Source organism: Lepidochelys kempii, chromosome 2, assembly GCF_965140265.1.
Source record: "Lepidochelys kempii isolate rLepKem1 chromosome 2, rLepKem1.hap2, whole genome shotgun sequence".
Classification (NCBI taxonomy): domain Eukaryota; kingdom Metazoa; phylum Chordata; order Testudines; family Cheloniidae; genus Lepidochelys; species Lepidochelys kempii.
Genome location: NC_133257.1, coordinates 198,273,427 through 198,290,018, shown reverse-complemented (window position 1 = coordinate 198,290,018; position 16,592 = coordinate 198,273,427). Strand labels below are relative to the sequence as shown.

The 16,592-nt window shown below is 40.4% G+C and overlaps 1 protein-coding gene across 12 annotated transcripts in view; it reads left to right on the top strand.

The window, feature by feature from the left end:
- LRRC3B (leucine rich repeat containing 3B) overlaps window positions 1-16,512 on the top strand; it is a 300,630-nt gene extending 284,118 nt beyond the window's left edge. For 10 of the 12 annotated variants that reach the window (XM_073333447.1, XM_073333446.1, XM_073333448.1 and 7 more), the window contains one exon: window positions 15,319-16,512. In XM_073333447.1, coding sequence (XP_073189548.1) covers window positions 15,482-16,261 — 780 coding nt within the window. In that variant the 5' untranslated portion in view covers window positions 15,319-15,481 and the 3' untranslated portion in view covers window positions 16,262-16,512. Of the gene's footprint in view, window positions 1-3,651; window positions 3,672-12,267; window positions 12,443-15,318 lie in introns of those variants that run through there. The other 2 variants (XM_073333442.1, XM_073333451.1) reach the window with 2 other exon arrangements.
- The last annotated feature ends 80 nt before the right edge of the window (window positions 16,513-16,592 follow it).

Sequence of the window (16,592 nt, the reverse complement as noted above, 5' to 3'; positions counted from 1 at the left end):
TCATGAGCTACAGCTCACTTCATCGGATGCATACCGTGGAAACTGCAGCAGACTTTATATATACACAGAGAATATGAAACAATACCTCCTCCCACCCCACTGTCCTGCTGGTAATAGCTTATCTAAAGTGATCATCAGGTGGGCCATTTCCAGCACAAATCCAGGTTTTCTCACCCTCCACCCCCCCACACAAATTCACTCTCCTGCTGGTGATAGCCCATCCAAAGTGACAACTCTTTACACAATGTGCATGACAATCAAGTTGGGCTATTTCCTGCACAAATCCAGGTTTTCTCACATTCCCCCCACCCCCATACACACACAAACTCACTCTCCTGCTGGTAATAGCTCATCCAAACTGACCACTCTCCAAGTTTAAATCCAAGTTAAACCAGAACATCTGGGGGGGGGGTAGGAAAAAACAAGAGGACACAGGCTACCTTGCATAATGACTTAGCCACTCCCAGTCTCTATTTAAGCCTAAATTAATAGTATCCAATTTGCAAATGAATTCCAATTCAGCAGTTTCTCGCTGGAGTCTGGATTTGAAGTTTTTTTGTTTTAAGATAGCGACCTTCATGTCTGTGATTGCGTGACCAGAGAGATTGAAGTGTTCTCCGACTGGTTTATGAATGTTATAATTCTTGACATCTGATTTGTGTCCATTTATTCTTTTACGTAGAGACTGTCCAGTTTGACCAGTGTACATGGCAGAGGGGCATTGCTGGCACATGATGGCATATATCACATTGGTGGATGTGCAGGTGAACGAGCCTCTGCTAGTGTGGCTGATGTTATTAGGCCCTGTGAGAACACTTCAGTCTCTCTGGTCACGCAATCACAGACATGAAGGTCGCTATCTTACAACAAAAAAACTTCAAATCCAGACTCCAGCGAGAAACTGCTGAATTGGAATTCATTTGCAAATTGGATACTATTAATTTAGGCTTAAATAGAGAGTGGGAGTGGCTAAGTCATTATGCAAGGTAGCCTATTTCCCCTTGTTTTTTCCTACCCCCCCCCCCGCCCGACGTTCTGGTTAAACTTGGATTTAAACTTGGAGAGTGGATGAGCTATTGCCAGCAGGAGAGTGAGTTTGTGTGTGTGTGTGTTCCCGGGGGTGTGGGAGGGGGGTGAGAAAGCCTGGATTTGTGCTGGAAATGGCCCACCTTGATTACCATGCACATTGTAGGGAGAGTGGTCACTTTGGATGAGCTATTACCAGCAGGAGAGTGAGTTTGTGTGTGTGGTTTTTGGAGGGGGGTGAGGGAGTGAGAGAACCTGGATTTGTGCAGGAAATGGCCCACCTTGATTATCATACACATTGTGAAGAGAGTGGTCACTTTGGATGGGCTATTACCAGCAGGAGAGTGAGTTTGTTTGTGGGGGGGGGCGGAGGGTGAGAAAACCTGGATTTGTGCTGGAAATGGCCCAACTTGATGATCACTTTAGATAAGCTATTACCAGCAGGACAGTGGGGTGGGAGGAGGTATTGTTTCATGGTCTCTGTGTGTATATAATGTCTTCTGCAGTTTCCACGGTATGCATCCAATGAAGTGAGCTGTAGCTCACGAAAGCTCATGCTCAAATAAATTGGTTAGTCTCTAAGGTGCCACAAGTTTTGAGAGTGAAACTGGTATTTGGGTCCACCTACCCTAGAAAAAAAATGTTTCAGGAGTTTGTCAATTTTCTAGGTTAGATGGACCTAAAGAATGCTACTGAAAAGGGTTTAATTGCTGGCACAAAATCTTTTTCCACATTGTTACAGAAAATGTGATTGAGACTGCGACGTTGCACTCCATATGTTTTATGGAAATAGGTTTCATAAGGGTGAATATGATGTAACTGGAATATGCTTCATGCAAAAGGTCTCTTGTAAGGTATCATTATAAAGCTTATAATCTACTGAGTGTGTTCATCCTATTTGTATGACTGTATCTAAAACTACAAATATGAAGTATTACTCTGAGGTACTATTGTAATTATGCAAAGTGTGGGCCACTAATGGTGGCTTAGGATCTTGATGGCTACCATTAACTAGAACAATTGGTTGTAAATGGCTCTGTTTACGTGTAAGCCTTCCTGTGAGTCAGGCCAGCAAGAATGGAGGCTTGGGGTCTCACAGGACATGTGACCATGTCACCTGGTACTGGAATCCATCTTAAACCTGGTGCTTTTCCTTTTAGAAGGAGGGGTGGGGTCCCAGAGAGACAAAAGATTCCCGTCTTGTGCCAAAGCTACAAAAGGGGGTGGAACAAAACAAAGGGGGCTGCAGTCATGAGAAAACCCTTAGTTGTCACCTGAGCTGGAACTAACAAGAACTGTACCAGGGGAAAGGATTGTGCTTAGAGTAAGAAGGAGTCTAGTCTGTGAAAGAAGCTTATTGGAACATCTCTGAGGGTGAGATTTACCTGTATTCATTTCATACATGTATTAGGCTTAAACTTGTATATTTGTTTTATTTTGCTTGTTAACTTACTTTGTTCTGTCTGTCTGTTACTTGAAACCACTTAAATCCTACTTTTTATACTTAATAAAATCACTTCTGTTTATTAGTAAACCCAGAGTAAGTGATTAATATCTGGGGGAACAAACAGCTGTACATCTCTATTGGTGTTACAGAGGGTGGACAATTTATGAGTTTACCCTGTATAATGATTATACAGAGTAAAATGGATTTATTTGGGGTTTAGATCCCATTGGGAGCTGGGTGTCTGGGTGCTGGAGATAGGTGACTTGCTGAGTGATTTTTCAGTTAAAGCTGGCACCTTTGAGGGCGGACCAGACCTGGGTCTGTGTTGGAGCAGACTAGCGTGTCTGGCTCAACAAGGCAGGGTTCTGGAGTCCCAAGCTGGCAGTAGAAAATGGGCTCAGAGGTACTTCCACCACGTCAGGTGACAGCCTCAAAGTCTCTGTGACCGAACCTGTCACAGAGACCTCATGGAACATAGTCTCGAGCTCTGTAGCGGTACTGAAAATGTTTGTCTCATCTACTCTATAGCAATGAAACTGTCCTCCGAAGCAGTTGGGTTGGGAACAGAAAACTTGCTTGTAATCATTGTTGTTAATTGGTCATTTCTGTTCGTCACCTGAAAGAACCCTACTGATGTGACTGAACACTAGTGAAAACCTGTTTTTAGAGTCTGTTTCATGAGTAATTGCTGAGGTGTCCAAAAATTTATCCTGGTAATTAACTAGGTTTTACAAGTATAACTATTTAGTGATAGAGTTCAATTTGTATTAAAGTTCACCTTGCGTAATATTTCTGTTCTTATGTCAGGTTGCATATGAAATCTTGCTTATGTTTATCTGTTGACTGTGTTGCTTGTGGGAGATATAAGAGGGATGATTAGCCTATTATGGTCCACCTAAACCATAAGAAAGGGATATAGGAGAGACTCAGGAAAAGGTAGATAGTGCTGAATAGTTTACAAAGTAAAGGATGGTGACAGCAAAACAATCAAATAAAGCCCTGTTTGACCTTTGCCAGGACTCAAAGATCCCTAACAGCAACGCTGGGCAGCTGTTTTGGTTGGCCAGTTGGGTTTTGGGGTTTGTTTGTTTGTTTTTTAATGGCGCTTCTCCTATGAAAACCAATTCTCATTCTGATCTGTGTTTTCTAGAAAACACTTCCAAGATTAGAAGCAACATACAAAGCCTGGAAGAAAGAGGTAATTGCTTTTTCCCCCATACTGAGCTTTTCTTGTATTTGCTTCACACAATTATTTGTCAGTTCAGAGTTATAAAATTAATTTCTGACTTCAAGAGGAAAAAGAAGAAAAGTCAAATACATTTTTAACATGAACCCAACCCATCAGTCTAAAAGTGCTGATTCACTTGCCCACACAGTGTGATTAAGCTGTTAATCTGTTCAGGAGCAAATACATTCAGTGATCTCGCTATCAGAAAGTAATTATAGCTTAATATGTTCATGCAGGCTCTCCTTAACTATTTTATTACTCCGTAATTGTTAAGAAATACTATTCATACCCTGTGATCTATTAACGGTTTCCTATAACACATACCTCTATAACTAAAAATGTTTAGTGAACAGGTATGTGGTGTTAAAAAGATGTTTATAATGGAAGTCTTGAAGAGCTGAGAATGTCCATTGACATTTCAAGTCCTGTATTAAGAGAATATTATGGCGTGGGTACATTATCTAATGATATACCTAATGAATCTGTTATGTAATTTAAGTTCAGGCTCACACTGATTAATCATGACATTTCTATTATTCATTGAATCAGTGATCTCTCCTGAATGTTTTCTCTCCTGCCTCATTTGCTGTTAGCTTTTATTCATGTTTTTATAACTGCATAAGGACTCAATCCTGCAAGCTGCTGAAAATACTCCACTGTCATAGACTTTCATTTGGGAGCTTAGAGCACTTAGCACCTTCTAAGCAACTCTTGGCATCTCTCTCAAGATTGCCCTATGTAGTACTACTGATTACCTGCCTCCAAGGCAGCCATGCACTTGTGCCATCAGCTAGGTAGGGTGGGGATTGACCACAACTGTCTTCTCTCTCCTTCGCTGTTGATGCTCCTCTAGAAGCAGCCCGTGATGCCAGACTCCATTGCCCACTTGCTAAATTTTCAAACAAGTACTTTTGTGCTTTCTCCCATGCTGCCCCTCATCTTTGGGAGATGCTCCCTGCAAACATCTGCAAAATGACCTAATTATTCACCTTCAGATCCTTCCTTAAATCTCTCCTTTGCCTTAATACCTACAAAGACTTGACAACGGTGAGGCTGCTGGTTTGCTGAGATCACTGGCTATTATGTTGATTCCTTGTACTCCCCTGTCCATCTGTATCCATCTATTGTCTCTTGTCTTACATTTAGATTGTAAGCTCCTGAGGACAGGGACCGTCACTTTGTTCTGTTAGTACAGTGCATGGCACAAGGGGAATCTGGTACATGAGTAGGGCTTGTAGACACTATGTAGCATAAATAAATAATATGCTGTCTAGTGAACCCACCACCAGGGAAAGCTGCACCGAAAGCTAATGTTGCCAGTACTCTCCATGCAGACTGAAGACCACATTCTAATTTCTTACGCTGTGTTTTTACTTCAGAAATCTACCCTGAATGTGTTACCCAGGCACTTTAAGAATTGTATAGTACAGCTCAGATAGTAAACTCTTTTTTTTTTCTTCTAAGTGAATGTATTGCTTGTGAAAGAAGCCAGATTGATACCTATGAAGACTGCTGTCTGCTAGGCACAGAACTGGTAAAGCACGAATATGCAGTGATGCAAACTTTTCTCTAATATCCTGCCAGTAATCCTCAACTCCATTTTGCAGGCATCATCCCTAACCATAGAGGAAGTGCAGTCTCCGTACCATCTCGGTCTTTTGCCTCTTCTAAGACTGTCAAAACATACTGACAGGTTTTGTGATAAGCACCTCTGTCTGCAAGGAACTGCACTGAAATCATTAACTTATTTCATGTACACTAACCTCTGAACAGTCATTATTTGGTAATGATTTTTGGACACTACTAGCCTGGACTAGATTCAGACCTGTACTTGGTCTCACCAATATTTTTAAACATCAGTGGATGGCTTCTGGCTGTTCCTAAGCAGAGTGGGGAGAAAGTTCATGGAAATGTTCCCTCTCCATGTGCACAGGCTCAGGGGGCAGCTAGAATCCAGATGTTTGTGCCCTCAAACCTAGAGTATAGGAGAGTTACAGGGCAACACAAAGCGCCACACACACTGGAGGAATTGTGGCTGGATATGGACATGGCTAGAGCCTTGGTCCTGTGTACCAGCTTGTGATCTGAGTCTGGTGAAGGATGGAGTGTAAGCTACACCCTTTGTTAGTAGAGTCCCTCCACAGACATTCTGCCTCTCTTGGCTCTTCATAAGCACGTCTGTGGTCACTACCACTTTTGCAATAAAATCTGTACTGCTCCCACCACTACACCTGAGGGCCTAAAAGCCACAATCTAGTGTTTAAGAAAGATAAATTCCGCTTCGTCCTATTTTCCTTACTCTTTTTAGTAAAGTAAATTTCTCACTTTGTGGGGGAAGGTGAACTGTTTGCTCTTCCCTGTTGAATTCAGGTTCTGAGTTTTAGCTACATGTGGTGGTTCTCTCACTAGTACTACTCACAAGATAGTATTTCTAGAGATATGATAGTATGTATAGTTTGTAAGAATAGTAATGACATAAAAGTGAAGCCACAAAATCTGTCTTTGGATATGGATTATATGGGTATGCGCAGTGATGAGATGCCAAAATCTTAACAACTGGTTCCCTCCTCACCTCATGAGGGGGTCGTGGACTGCCCCGCAGGACTCCTGCCCCAGTCAGAACAAATAAAAGCTGTGGGCCACTTTGAAGTCAGTGGAGCTACACCAGTTTACGCCAGCTTAGGATCCAGCTCTTCAGTAGAAATGGGATAGAGGGAAGTATTTGAGTCATTTACATTACTGAAAAGAAGAAAAAGAACAGAACGAATATGAGGATCATGGGACTTCTCTCCATAAGTATGATCCATACAAATTATATGTCTATCACAAGTATAATATCAAGTATCCTTTGCATGTGGCATGACTTAAGTACAATACATCTTAGACTTAGTGCTTTGTGTTTAGCATTTTCATCTCTAATAACCTTGTGGGTATCTTTCTAGTTTTGGGTGAAAGGGCCCTGAATAAGTTCATAATCTGAACTGTCTCACCTTGGATATCACTGTGTTTATGCTTTTCATCTGCGTGCAACATCTGCTGAAAAGTTTCTAAGATTGAAATGGATGCTGCCATCTTCCATTTCCTTGGAGAGAGCATTGGGGGCAGGATAAGAAGATACACTAGCTTTTCCTGTGACCTCATTCAACTTGTTCCTTTCGGTGGAAAGTGTTTTGGTTTATTTGGGGAAAAAAAGGAGCCCAAATTTTCATAATTACGACTGCTCCAAAGGCCAAACTCTGCACTCACTGAGGTCAGTGGCAGGTAATTTGCGTTTCGTGGGTAAAACAAAGGCAAAATCTGACCCAGGGGGCTAGGTTTGTCCCAGAGCACCAGCATAGCACCTGGCACAGTTCCCTGCTGGTAGAAGACCCATCAGGAGATGTGAAAGCAGTCAAAACATCCCTTGTATCATGGCAGACAGTGAAATGGGTTAGCCATGAAGGAAGTGTGGTTAGGGAATGCATTTGGTTTGGCACCTCCTGTTAGGATATAGATATGCAGGCCTGCCTGTAAAGGCATATACTCTAAGAATTTAGGTGTATTCTTATCACTTAGCTAGTTATAGAGGTATAAAAGAAAGAGAATCAAAATCACTGTCTGCCAGTGTAAGGTCCTTCTCTTACTGTGACAGTCTGAGGCCCTGTGCTTAAGTTAAGATCTTTGGCTAAGCAGCAGAGGCAGCCATAAGCTGCGAATGATCAGATCCTCACATTCCAAACTAGTCACATTGAAATAAGGTGCTATTGGGCTGTTAGGAATACAATCCTGTTCTGATAATGCCTATCACCTCCAGAGAAAGGGAAGTGCCTAGAAGATGTAAAAGGAAACTTAGTTTGATAGCATCCTGTCTGGCAAGAACTCACTTATCAATAGCTGGGATGTGAAATCCTCATTTCTGTGTTTGTTCTATCACTGTAGTCCCCATTTCCCTATTGTTTGTCTGCATAATCTCTGTCTGGTTCTGTGATTGTTCCTGTCTGCTGTATAATTAATTTTGCTGGGTGTAAACTAAGGTGGTGGGATATAATTGGTTAAATAATCATGTTACAATATGTTCGGAGTGGTTAGTTAAATTTCAGTAAAATGATAGGTTAAGGTATAGCTAAGCAGAACTCAAGTTTTACTATATAGTCTGCAGTCAATCAGGAAGTAAGGGGGGGAAGGGAACAGGTAATGGGGGTGGGGAATTGGAATGATGTTTTGCTAAGGGGGGGAATGGGAACAGGGACACAGGTAAGGCTCTGAGGTGTCAGAGCTGGGAAGGGGGACACTAAGGAAGGAAACTGGAATCATGCTTGCTGGAGGTTCACCCCAATAAACATTGAATTGTTTGCACCTTTGGACTTCGGGTATTGTTGCTCTCTGTTCATGCGAGAAGGACCAGGGAAGTAAGTGGGTGAAGGAATAAGCTCCCTAACACCTCCCAACTGTGCCTTTCACCTTCAGAGCTTCTCTGGAGCTCCAGTAGAAGATAAAGCTGCTTCTCCAGGACAGCCCACCAGAAGGGTGTATTTTACTCCTCTCTTCTAATTAATTTTAATTAACCTGGCCCCAGCAATTTAGGTGCTCATCACCTAGGGAACTAGCAAGTGTGAGACAAGACCAAAATGAGTGTTTTAGTGCACTCCTGATTCTAGGTTGCCTCTAACGTATGCTGTGAGTTTTCATTTGAGATTGTTTTAGTTTATCAGTTGTTAGATTTAACTGTTACTTTGTAGAGGGATCTCAACAGACATGAGATGATGGTTGGTAATTTTTGAAATCACAGCCCTGTTACCAGCTCACATTGTAGTTTTGGCCTTCACAACATCCCCTGGCAACAAGTTCCACAGGTTGACTGTGCATTGTGTGAAGTACTTCCTTTTGTTTGTTTTAAGCCTGCTGTCTATTAATTTCATAGTGACCTCTAGTTCTTGTGTTATACGCAGAGGTCACTTTCTTATTCACTTTCAGTTTTGCCATACCATTCATGACTATAGATCTTTTTCATATTCCCTCCTGGTTATCTGTTTTCTAAATTGAACAGTCCCAGTCTTTTTAATCTCTCCTCACATGAAAGCTGTTTCATTGCCTTTCTCTGTCTTTTTTCCAATTCTAATGTTTTTTTCTGAGATGGGGAGACCAGAACTGCGTGCAGTGTTCAAGGTGTGGGAGTACCATGGATGTATATGGAGGCATTATGATGTTTTCTGTTTTAATTATCTATCCCTTTCCTAATAGTTCTTAACATTGTTACCTTTTTTGACTGCCACTGCACATTTAGCAAATGTTTTCAGAGAACTATCCACAATGACTCCAAGATCTTTCTTGAGAAGTAACAGCTAATTTAGACCCCATCAATTTGTATGTATGGCTGGGATTATTCTTTTCAATGTGCATTGCTTTGCACTTATCAAGATTTACTTTAATCTACCATTTTGTTTCCCAGTCACCCAGTTTTGTGAAACCTCTTTGTAACATTTTGCAGTCAGCTTTGGACTGAACTATCTTGAATAATTTTGTATTGTCTGGAAATTTTGCCACTTCACTGTTCACCCCCTTTTCCAGGTCATTTATGAATATGTTGGACAGCACAGGCCCTAGTACAGATCCTTGGGGGACCTTGGTATTGACCTCTTTCCATTGTGAAAACTGACCATTTATTCCTATCCTTTGTTTCCTGTCTTTTAACCAGTTACTGGTCCTTGAGAGGACCTTCTCTCTCATCCCAGGAGTGCTTACTTTACTTAAAAGCCTTTGATAAGGGACCTAGTCAAAGGCTTTCTGAAAGTCTAAGTACACTTTATTGACTGGATCACACTTTTCCACATACTTGTTGACTACTTCAAAGAACTCTATTAGATTAGTGAGCCATTATTTCCTTTTAAAAAAGCTATGTTGACTGTTCCCCAATATATCGTGTTCATCTATGCGTCTGATAATTTTCTTCTTTACAATAGTTTCAACCAATTTGCCTGGTACTGAAGTTAGGCTTACTGGCATATAATTGCCAGGATCATTTCTGGAGCCTTTTTTTTTAAAAATCTGTGTTATATTAGTTACCCTCCAGTTGTATGCTACAGATGCTGATTTAAGCGATAGGTTACATACCACAGTTATTAGATCTGAAATTTCATATTAGTTTCTTCAAAACTCTTGGGTAATACCATCATCTGGTCCTGGTGACTTATTACTGTTTAATGTATCATTTTGTTCCAAAGTGTCCTCTATTGACACCTCAATCTAGGACAGTTCCTCAGATTCATCACCTAAAAAGAATGGTTCAGGTGTGGGAATCTCCCTCACATCCTCTGCTGTGAAGACTGATGAACATAATCCATTTAGCTTTTCTGCAATGGCCTGGTCTTCCCTGAGTGCTCTTTTAGCACCTCAAATGTCTAATGGCCCCACTGATCATTTGGCAGGCTTCTTGCTTCTGATGTACTTCAACAATTTTTTGCTGCTAGTTTTTGTGTCCGTAGCTAGTTGCTCTTTAAATTATTTCTTGGCCTGCCTTATACTTTTCTTATTATACTTGAGTTTATATTCCTGTCTATTTTTCTCACTAGGATTTGAATTCCAGCTGTTAAAGGATTCTTTTTGCCTCTAATTGCCCCTTTTACTCTTTTATGTTTAGCCATGGTGGCATTTTTGGATCCTTGTACTGTTTTTTTCTTTTTTATTTCGGGTATTCATTTTGTTTGAGCCTTTATTATGGTGTTTTTAAATGGTCTCCATGCAGTTTGCAGGCATTTCACCCTTATGACTGTTCCTTTTAATTTCTATTTAACTACCTTCCTCATTTTTGTTTAGTTCCCCTTTTTGAAATTAAATGCTGCTAAGGTGGGTTTCTTTGGCATTTTTCCCCCAACAAGGATGTTAAAATTAATTACTTTATGGTTGCTATTCCTGAGTGGTTCAGCTATGTTCTCCTCTTGGACTACATTTGGTGTGCTCCACTTAAGACTAAGTCAAGAATTGCGTCTCCCCTTGTGGGTTCCACGACTAGTTGCTCCAAGAAGCAGTCATTAATGGTGGATAGAAATTTTATCTATGCATCCCTTCCTGAGGTGACATGTTCCCAGCTAATATGGGGCTAGCTGAAATCCTCCATTTATTGTGTTTTCTGCCTTTGTAGCGTCTATAATGTCCCTGAACATTTAACAGTCACTGTCACCATCCTGGTCAGGTGGTCAGAAGTATATTCTTACAGCTATACTTTTATTGTTTAAGCATGGAATTTCTATCCATAGAAATTCTGTGGTACAGTTTTGATTAATTTAAGATTTTTACTTTATTTGACTCTGCCTTCTTTCACATATAGTGCCACTCCCTCAGCAATGTGACCTATTCTGTTATTCCTATATATTTTGTACCCTGGTATTACTGGTCCCATTGATTATCCTCATACCACCAAGTTTCTGTGATGGACCTATTATGTCAATGTCCTCATTTGGTGCCAGGCAGTCTAGTTAACCCATCTTAGTATTTAGATTTGTAGCATTTCTATAGAAGAGAATGGGGAGGAAAAAGTTACAGCTAAGGACTGTCATTAATTCTCAAGAAATACCATTCTTGTTGATTGTTGCTTTTATTAGCTGACACTGAATAACACATAAATGTGTGGATAATTCTTTGTATGAATAACGTAATATGAATTAGTAAGTTTAGGACATTTCTAAAGCATTCATGTCCTTTACATCAGTCGGCTACTTGGCTTAGATGCGTTCTCTTTTTATTATTCTTTGTTTGTTTGTATTTCAGTAGCACCAATAGGCTCCAATCAGAGATCATCACTCCATAATGCTAGACACTGTGCAGAATACTTAAAAAGTCAGTACTTGTTCCAAAGAGCTTACAAAGTAGGTTACAAAAGAACATAACTGGTGGGTGAAATGGACTAGTGAGGGAAGAGATGAGGATGTAAAGTTAAAACAAGCATATCTTAGCACCGTGAATAGTAGTCATAACTGGCCACCTGCATAACCTTTGTCAGCAATCTGAAGAGTCCATTGAGCTCAGAATAACAATTACATTATTTCTCAAGTCGCAGTTTGTAGGGTTGGGGACTTCTCTGCCAGAGTCACTGTAGAGTAATGTTCAGGAGGCAGGAAGGTAGAAACATTTGCTGCTATTCTGCACCATGATGCTTATCTGCATTCTTAGAGTTCAGCATGGTATTTGTGAACCTGTTTGCTTGGGTGGACTTGAGCTCTCTTTGAAATGTGTCACCCACTTCTTACTTTCCTGTACACGACTCTCAGGATCTTAGACATGGAGACATAGCAGGAATGCTTTTGGAGAGCTATGTAAGTGGCGTTGCTCGCAGACTGTTACAATTATAATTCTACATTCATTAAACAGCAGTCAGGTAACATCATGTTAGAAATACGGTGCCATGCATCTGTTGTCTGACAAATTATTTTTCATTGGATTGATAACTATCAAATGCTTCAGAGTTCATAAAGCTAATTCTTGCACTTTCATAACCATATTATTGATATTGACTCATGTTATGGAAAACACTGATGTAACTGTACATCCAGGTATATGCTAACAATCAATTTATGCTTTGTTTTCCCACCAGGATATATTGAATGCTCATTTCAATACAGGCTAATAAATGCATTGCCTGAGCCTCAGGCCCTGGTGAGGAGAACAGTGATAATACTTATGTTCCTGTGAGATCAGCAACCGAGATGCCTGCAGGCCACTTGAAACAGCTTGAGGCGGGAGTCTTACTGCTGTTGAGCATTCCTATAGTAAGGATTCCAGTATTACTTATTAGTAAAAAGTTGCAGTGTGTGAGCAGTAGGTAGCAACACCATGCTTATCACCTTTGTGATGCTGAGCCAGGTCAGTGACCTAATATCAGTACCAGTGGCCTTGTTTATGGTACGCCGCACAGGAAAGAGTGGTGAAACAGTCATTTTAATTATTAAGAAATACTTTGCAGCAAGGAACAAGTTCACGGTGAAAAGGATATATATTGCATGGTGGGGCCTGAGTCTTTCCACTTCTAGGCCATGGTTACAGATGCTTTGTGGTCAGGATTTTCCCTGACTGTGTGTGTTAGTGTCCTGCTGCTTATGGGGCTCTCTTTCTTTGGCATCCTCCTGTTTCTGTGAGGGTGAGGTTCTTCGTGAAGAGTGGGGTATAATCTAAGAATCAGGTTCTGTTTCCTATTTTTGGAGAATGTTCTTGCACTGTTTAATTTAATCTGAGCCCAGACACTGCTGTGATGGGAATTTTCTGTATAGATTTTAATTCAACAAATGGTTAGACTGAAAAATGAAGGAACATAAATCTGTCCTACCTGTTATATGGTGGGGAAATGGATCTGCCCTGACTTATGGGTGGGCAGGGAAGGTCAGGGCAGCCAGTTTTCCCTTAGTAGTGTGCAGGGCCTGTGTCAACTCTTCATGCTCCAAGCTGGGGCTGGGCAAGCAGGCTCTGGTGGGGAGAGAAGGGCTGCAGTTACTCAGTGCAGTAGCAGCTTGTCCACCTTCTCATATGCTGCTGGAGTAGCTGGCAGGGACCATGCGGTTGTTAACTAACCTAGTGGAGTTCCTCTTGTAGCAGCTCCCACCACCACAGGCATGGTGGCAGACCCACACTGTGGAGCTGCCAAAGTTAGCCACCTGCCTGTTCCATCTTAGCCTCAGAAAGGGCTCAACATTGTAACCAGCACTAAGCTCTTCTGGGCAGGTTAATAAAACACTTTTTTTGCAGCCCATAAGTGTTTTCTGCCCTCCATGATCACAGCACTGTGCACAGGATTGATCTAAGGCTTTTAGGGAGGTTTAGCAAGATGATTCTTAAGGATACATCCCAAACACAATAGATTTATTTTACACAGGAAGTGTGTGTGTGTGTGTACATGCGAGTGTGTGCGTGCATGGAAATTTAGGTTCTGCCTAGCCTCATTTTGAATACTGAGAACCCAGCTGCTGCTTTCTTCAACCTTAGTGTTGTTCTTTGTTTGGGGTTTTTACATTTTGTTTTCCTTCATTTTACATTTTCAAGGCTAGCATAGCAAGAAAAAGGGATAGAAACTTTTTTTTTTCTTTTAATGAAAACTGAGATCCCTGTTTATGGAGCCCAAATGCCAGCTCTGTTAACAAGCGACTTGTGCAAGCCCCCTCCTGGCTCACCAGTGCAAAAGTGAATGTGTTTAGTTGTCTTGCAGATATACTTTGCAGGAGGCCGCTGTGGGATTCTTTAGAAATTCCGACAGTCTACTGAAGCAGCAATGGAATACTCACATGTAGCGTACCTGACACACAAACCAATACTGGGAGGCATGTTTTGTCCTGATGTAACTGCACTGTAACAGCAGCAAAATGGTTAACTAAAACTCCTGTAGTTGGGTTAAAAATATTCAGTAATATAGAGAGTCAATGCTGTGGTGAGATCCTGGAAAGTGTGGTTAGTTTGTGGATTCTACAGGATGCACCACTGCAGGCAGAAGTGATTGCAATATAGATATCCTTTGTTCCACATGGAATCTCACAAATCCCTCCCTATAGGGATTTCCGTTTTCATTGGACTCCACTGTATGTTAAAAATCATGTATATGTACATATAACTCAGAAGGCTTGAAAATGTCTGAGCTGCTAAAAGACTAGAAAGTGTGTGAATAAAAACAAATGGGCCTGGAATGGTTAGCAATTCATGGTTTAGCATAATGGGAGGGAAAAAATGAAGTTATCTGTGAATCCTTATAGGTCAACATATCATAGTCCGCATTTGTGTTTCTGTTGAAGAAATATGCTTCTGCATATTTGCATCTTTTTCCCTCTGAAGATGGCTTAAGAGATATTAATCATTTTCTTATCTTCCATTGGGATATAGTATACCTCGAGTGAGTTTTTGGTCATTGCACAGACATGGTACTGTTTCCTTTGTTTGTATTTTGTTTTATTTCTGTTTTCTGTATGTTACTTATAGACAATAAATCTTTTTAGACAGAAAATGGAAGATGAAATTTATTTCTTTAGAACTCTCCAGAAATATCTAGCAACATTTCATGAACTAGAAGACTCAAAACATTCAGAAGCAAAAAAAGGAATTGAGGGGGGAAATACACACATGGTATATGGATTTGTGCTGTGCCTTCCAGCAGTATTTGTCTTGGTTGTTTTTATAATGAGTGCATTCAGTCAGAAAAATGTTTCGTCAATGTAATTCTCTAATTTGGACTTAAAATAGGAAGTATTTCGTTTTGAGGTCATTAACCACAAAAATATTGGCCTTATTTGTCACTGTTGCTGGTTTTCAACTGTAAATCCTATTAATGTGCCTTCTATTGTAACTTAGAAAATGTAAATACATTTTATGGCTGTTATTTTAGTAAGTCTGTGATAAAAACAAACTACTGTTGTAATAATTGTCTGATATTAAACCCAAACCTCTGCATTTCAGAACTATTGTGGCCTATCTTTTTAAAGATGTGCTGCAATTTTAGTACTAAGCTCAGATTAATGCTAATAGGAGTTAGATGAGTAAATCCCCTGTGCGCTGATGGGATAATAGACCATTGTGCAATACTTTTCAGTTAAATTACATTTATTTCCTTTTAAATGAACTAATCTGGATTGTATTGTACGATCTAAGGAACCTTTTTTTCTCTCCTTAGGTTTATTTTTAAGAAGAACACTGACCATGAGGAAGTCCACCTGTTAGTCCATTTTTGCTAATTCTGCTGAAGAAAATGAAGCTACGCTTTGGCTGTACAGAATCCTTTACCACCACTGTTGGGTAAATGAGAAATGGTCGTGTGATTATGCTGACATCCCAGCATGCATTTGGTAGACCTGTGGTTAACTCGTTCCCTCTCCATGTGTCTACTCTTACAAAGTTTTGTCCTCATGATACTGTGCTTTCATTCTGCCAGTATGTGCCCAAAAGGCTGCCTTTGTTCTCATTCTGGAGGTTTAAATGTCAGTTGTAGCAATGCAAATCTCAAGGAAATACCCAGAGATCTTCCTCCTGAAACAGTCTTACTTTATTTGGACTCCAATCAGATAACGTCAATCCCAAATGAAATTTTTAAGGACTTGCATCAACTGAGAGTTCTCAATTTATCCAAAAATGGTATTGAATTTATAGATGAACATGCCTTTAAAGGAGTGGCAGAAACCTTGCAGACTTTGGACTTGTCTGACAACCGGATTCAAAGTGTGCACAAAAATGCTTTCAATAACTTAAAGGCCAGAGCCAGAATTGCAAACAATCCTTGGCACTGTGACTGTACTCTGCAGCAGGTCCTGAGGAGCATGGCATCCAACCATGAAACAGCCAACAATGTCATCTGTAAGACTTCTGTGTTAGATGAACATGCTGGGAGACCGTTCCTCAATGCTGCCAATGATGCAGATCTTTGTAACCTTCCTAAAAAGACTACTGATTATGCCATGCTAGTCACCATGTTTGGCTGGTTCACCATGGTGATATCCTATGTTGTTTATTATGTTCGGCAAAATCAAGAGGATGCAAGAAGACACCTTGAGTACTTGAAATCCCTGCCAAGCAGGCAAAAGAAACCAGAAGAAGCTGATGACATTAGCACTGTGGTATAGTATCCTGAATACAACTGACTTTGAGATGGCAATTAGATTTGGATGGCACTAAAACCAGAGGTTTACTTCTAACATTCATTGTAAACATTTAAGACTTTTTTTTTCAGTTTAACTGAATTATGCCACTGTTGATCTTTCTAACAAAAGTTTTTGTTTGGGTGGTATAGCTTAATTGCTTCTCTGGTGGTATTCTAAAGTAAGTAAACTAATATGTAAACATTAGTTAGACCCATTTAATAACAAAATTTATTTTTTTAATTTAAAACCGAATAAAAACTTAACTTTGAACCATGTTAAACAGAGTAATTTATTGATCAGAAATCTGTCTAGT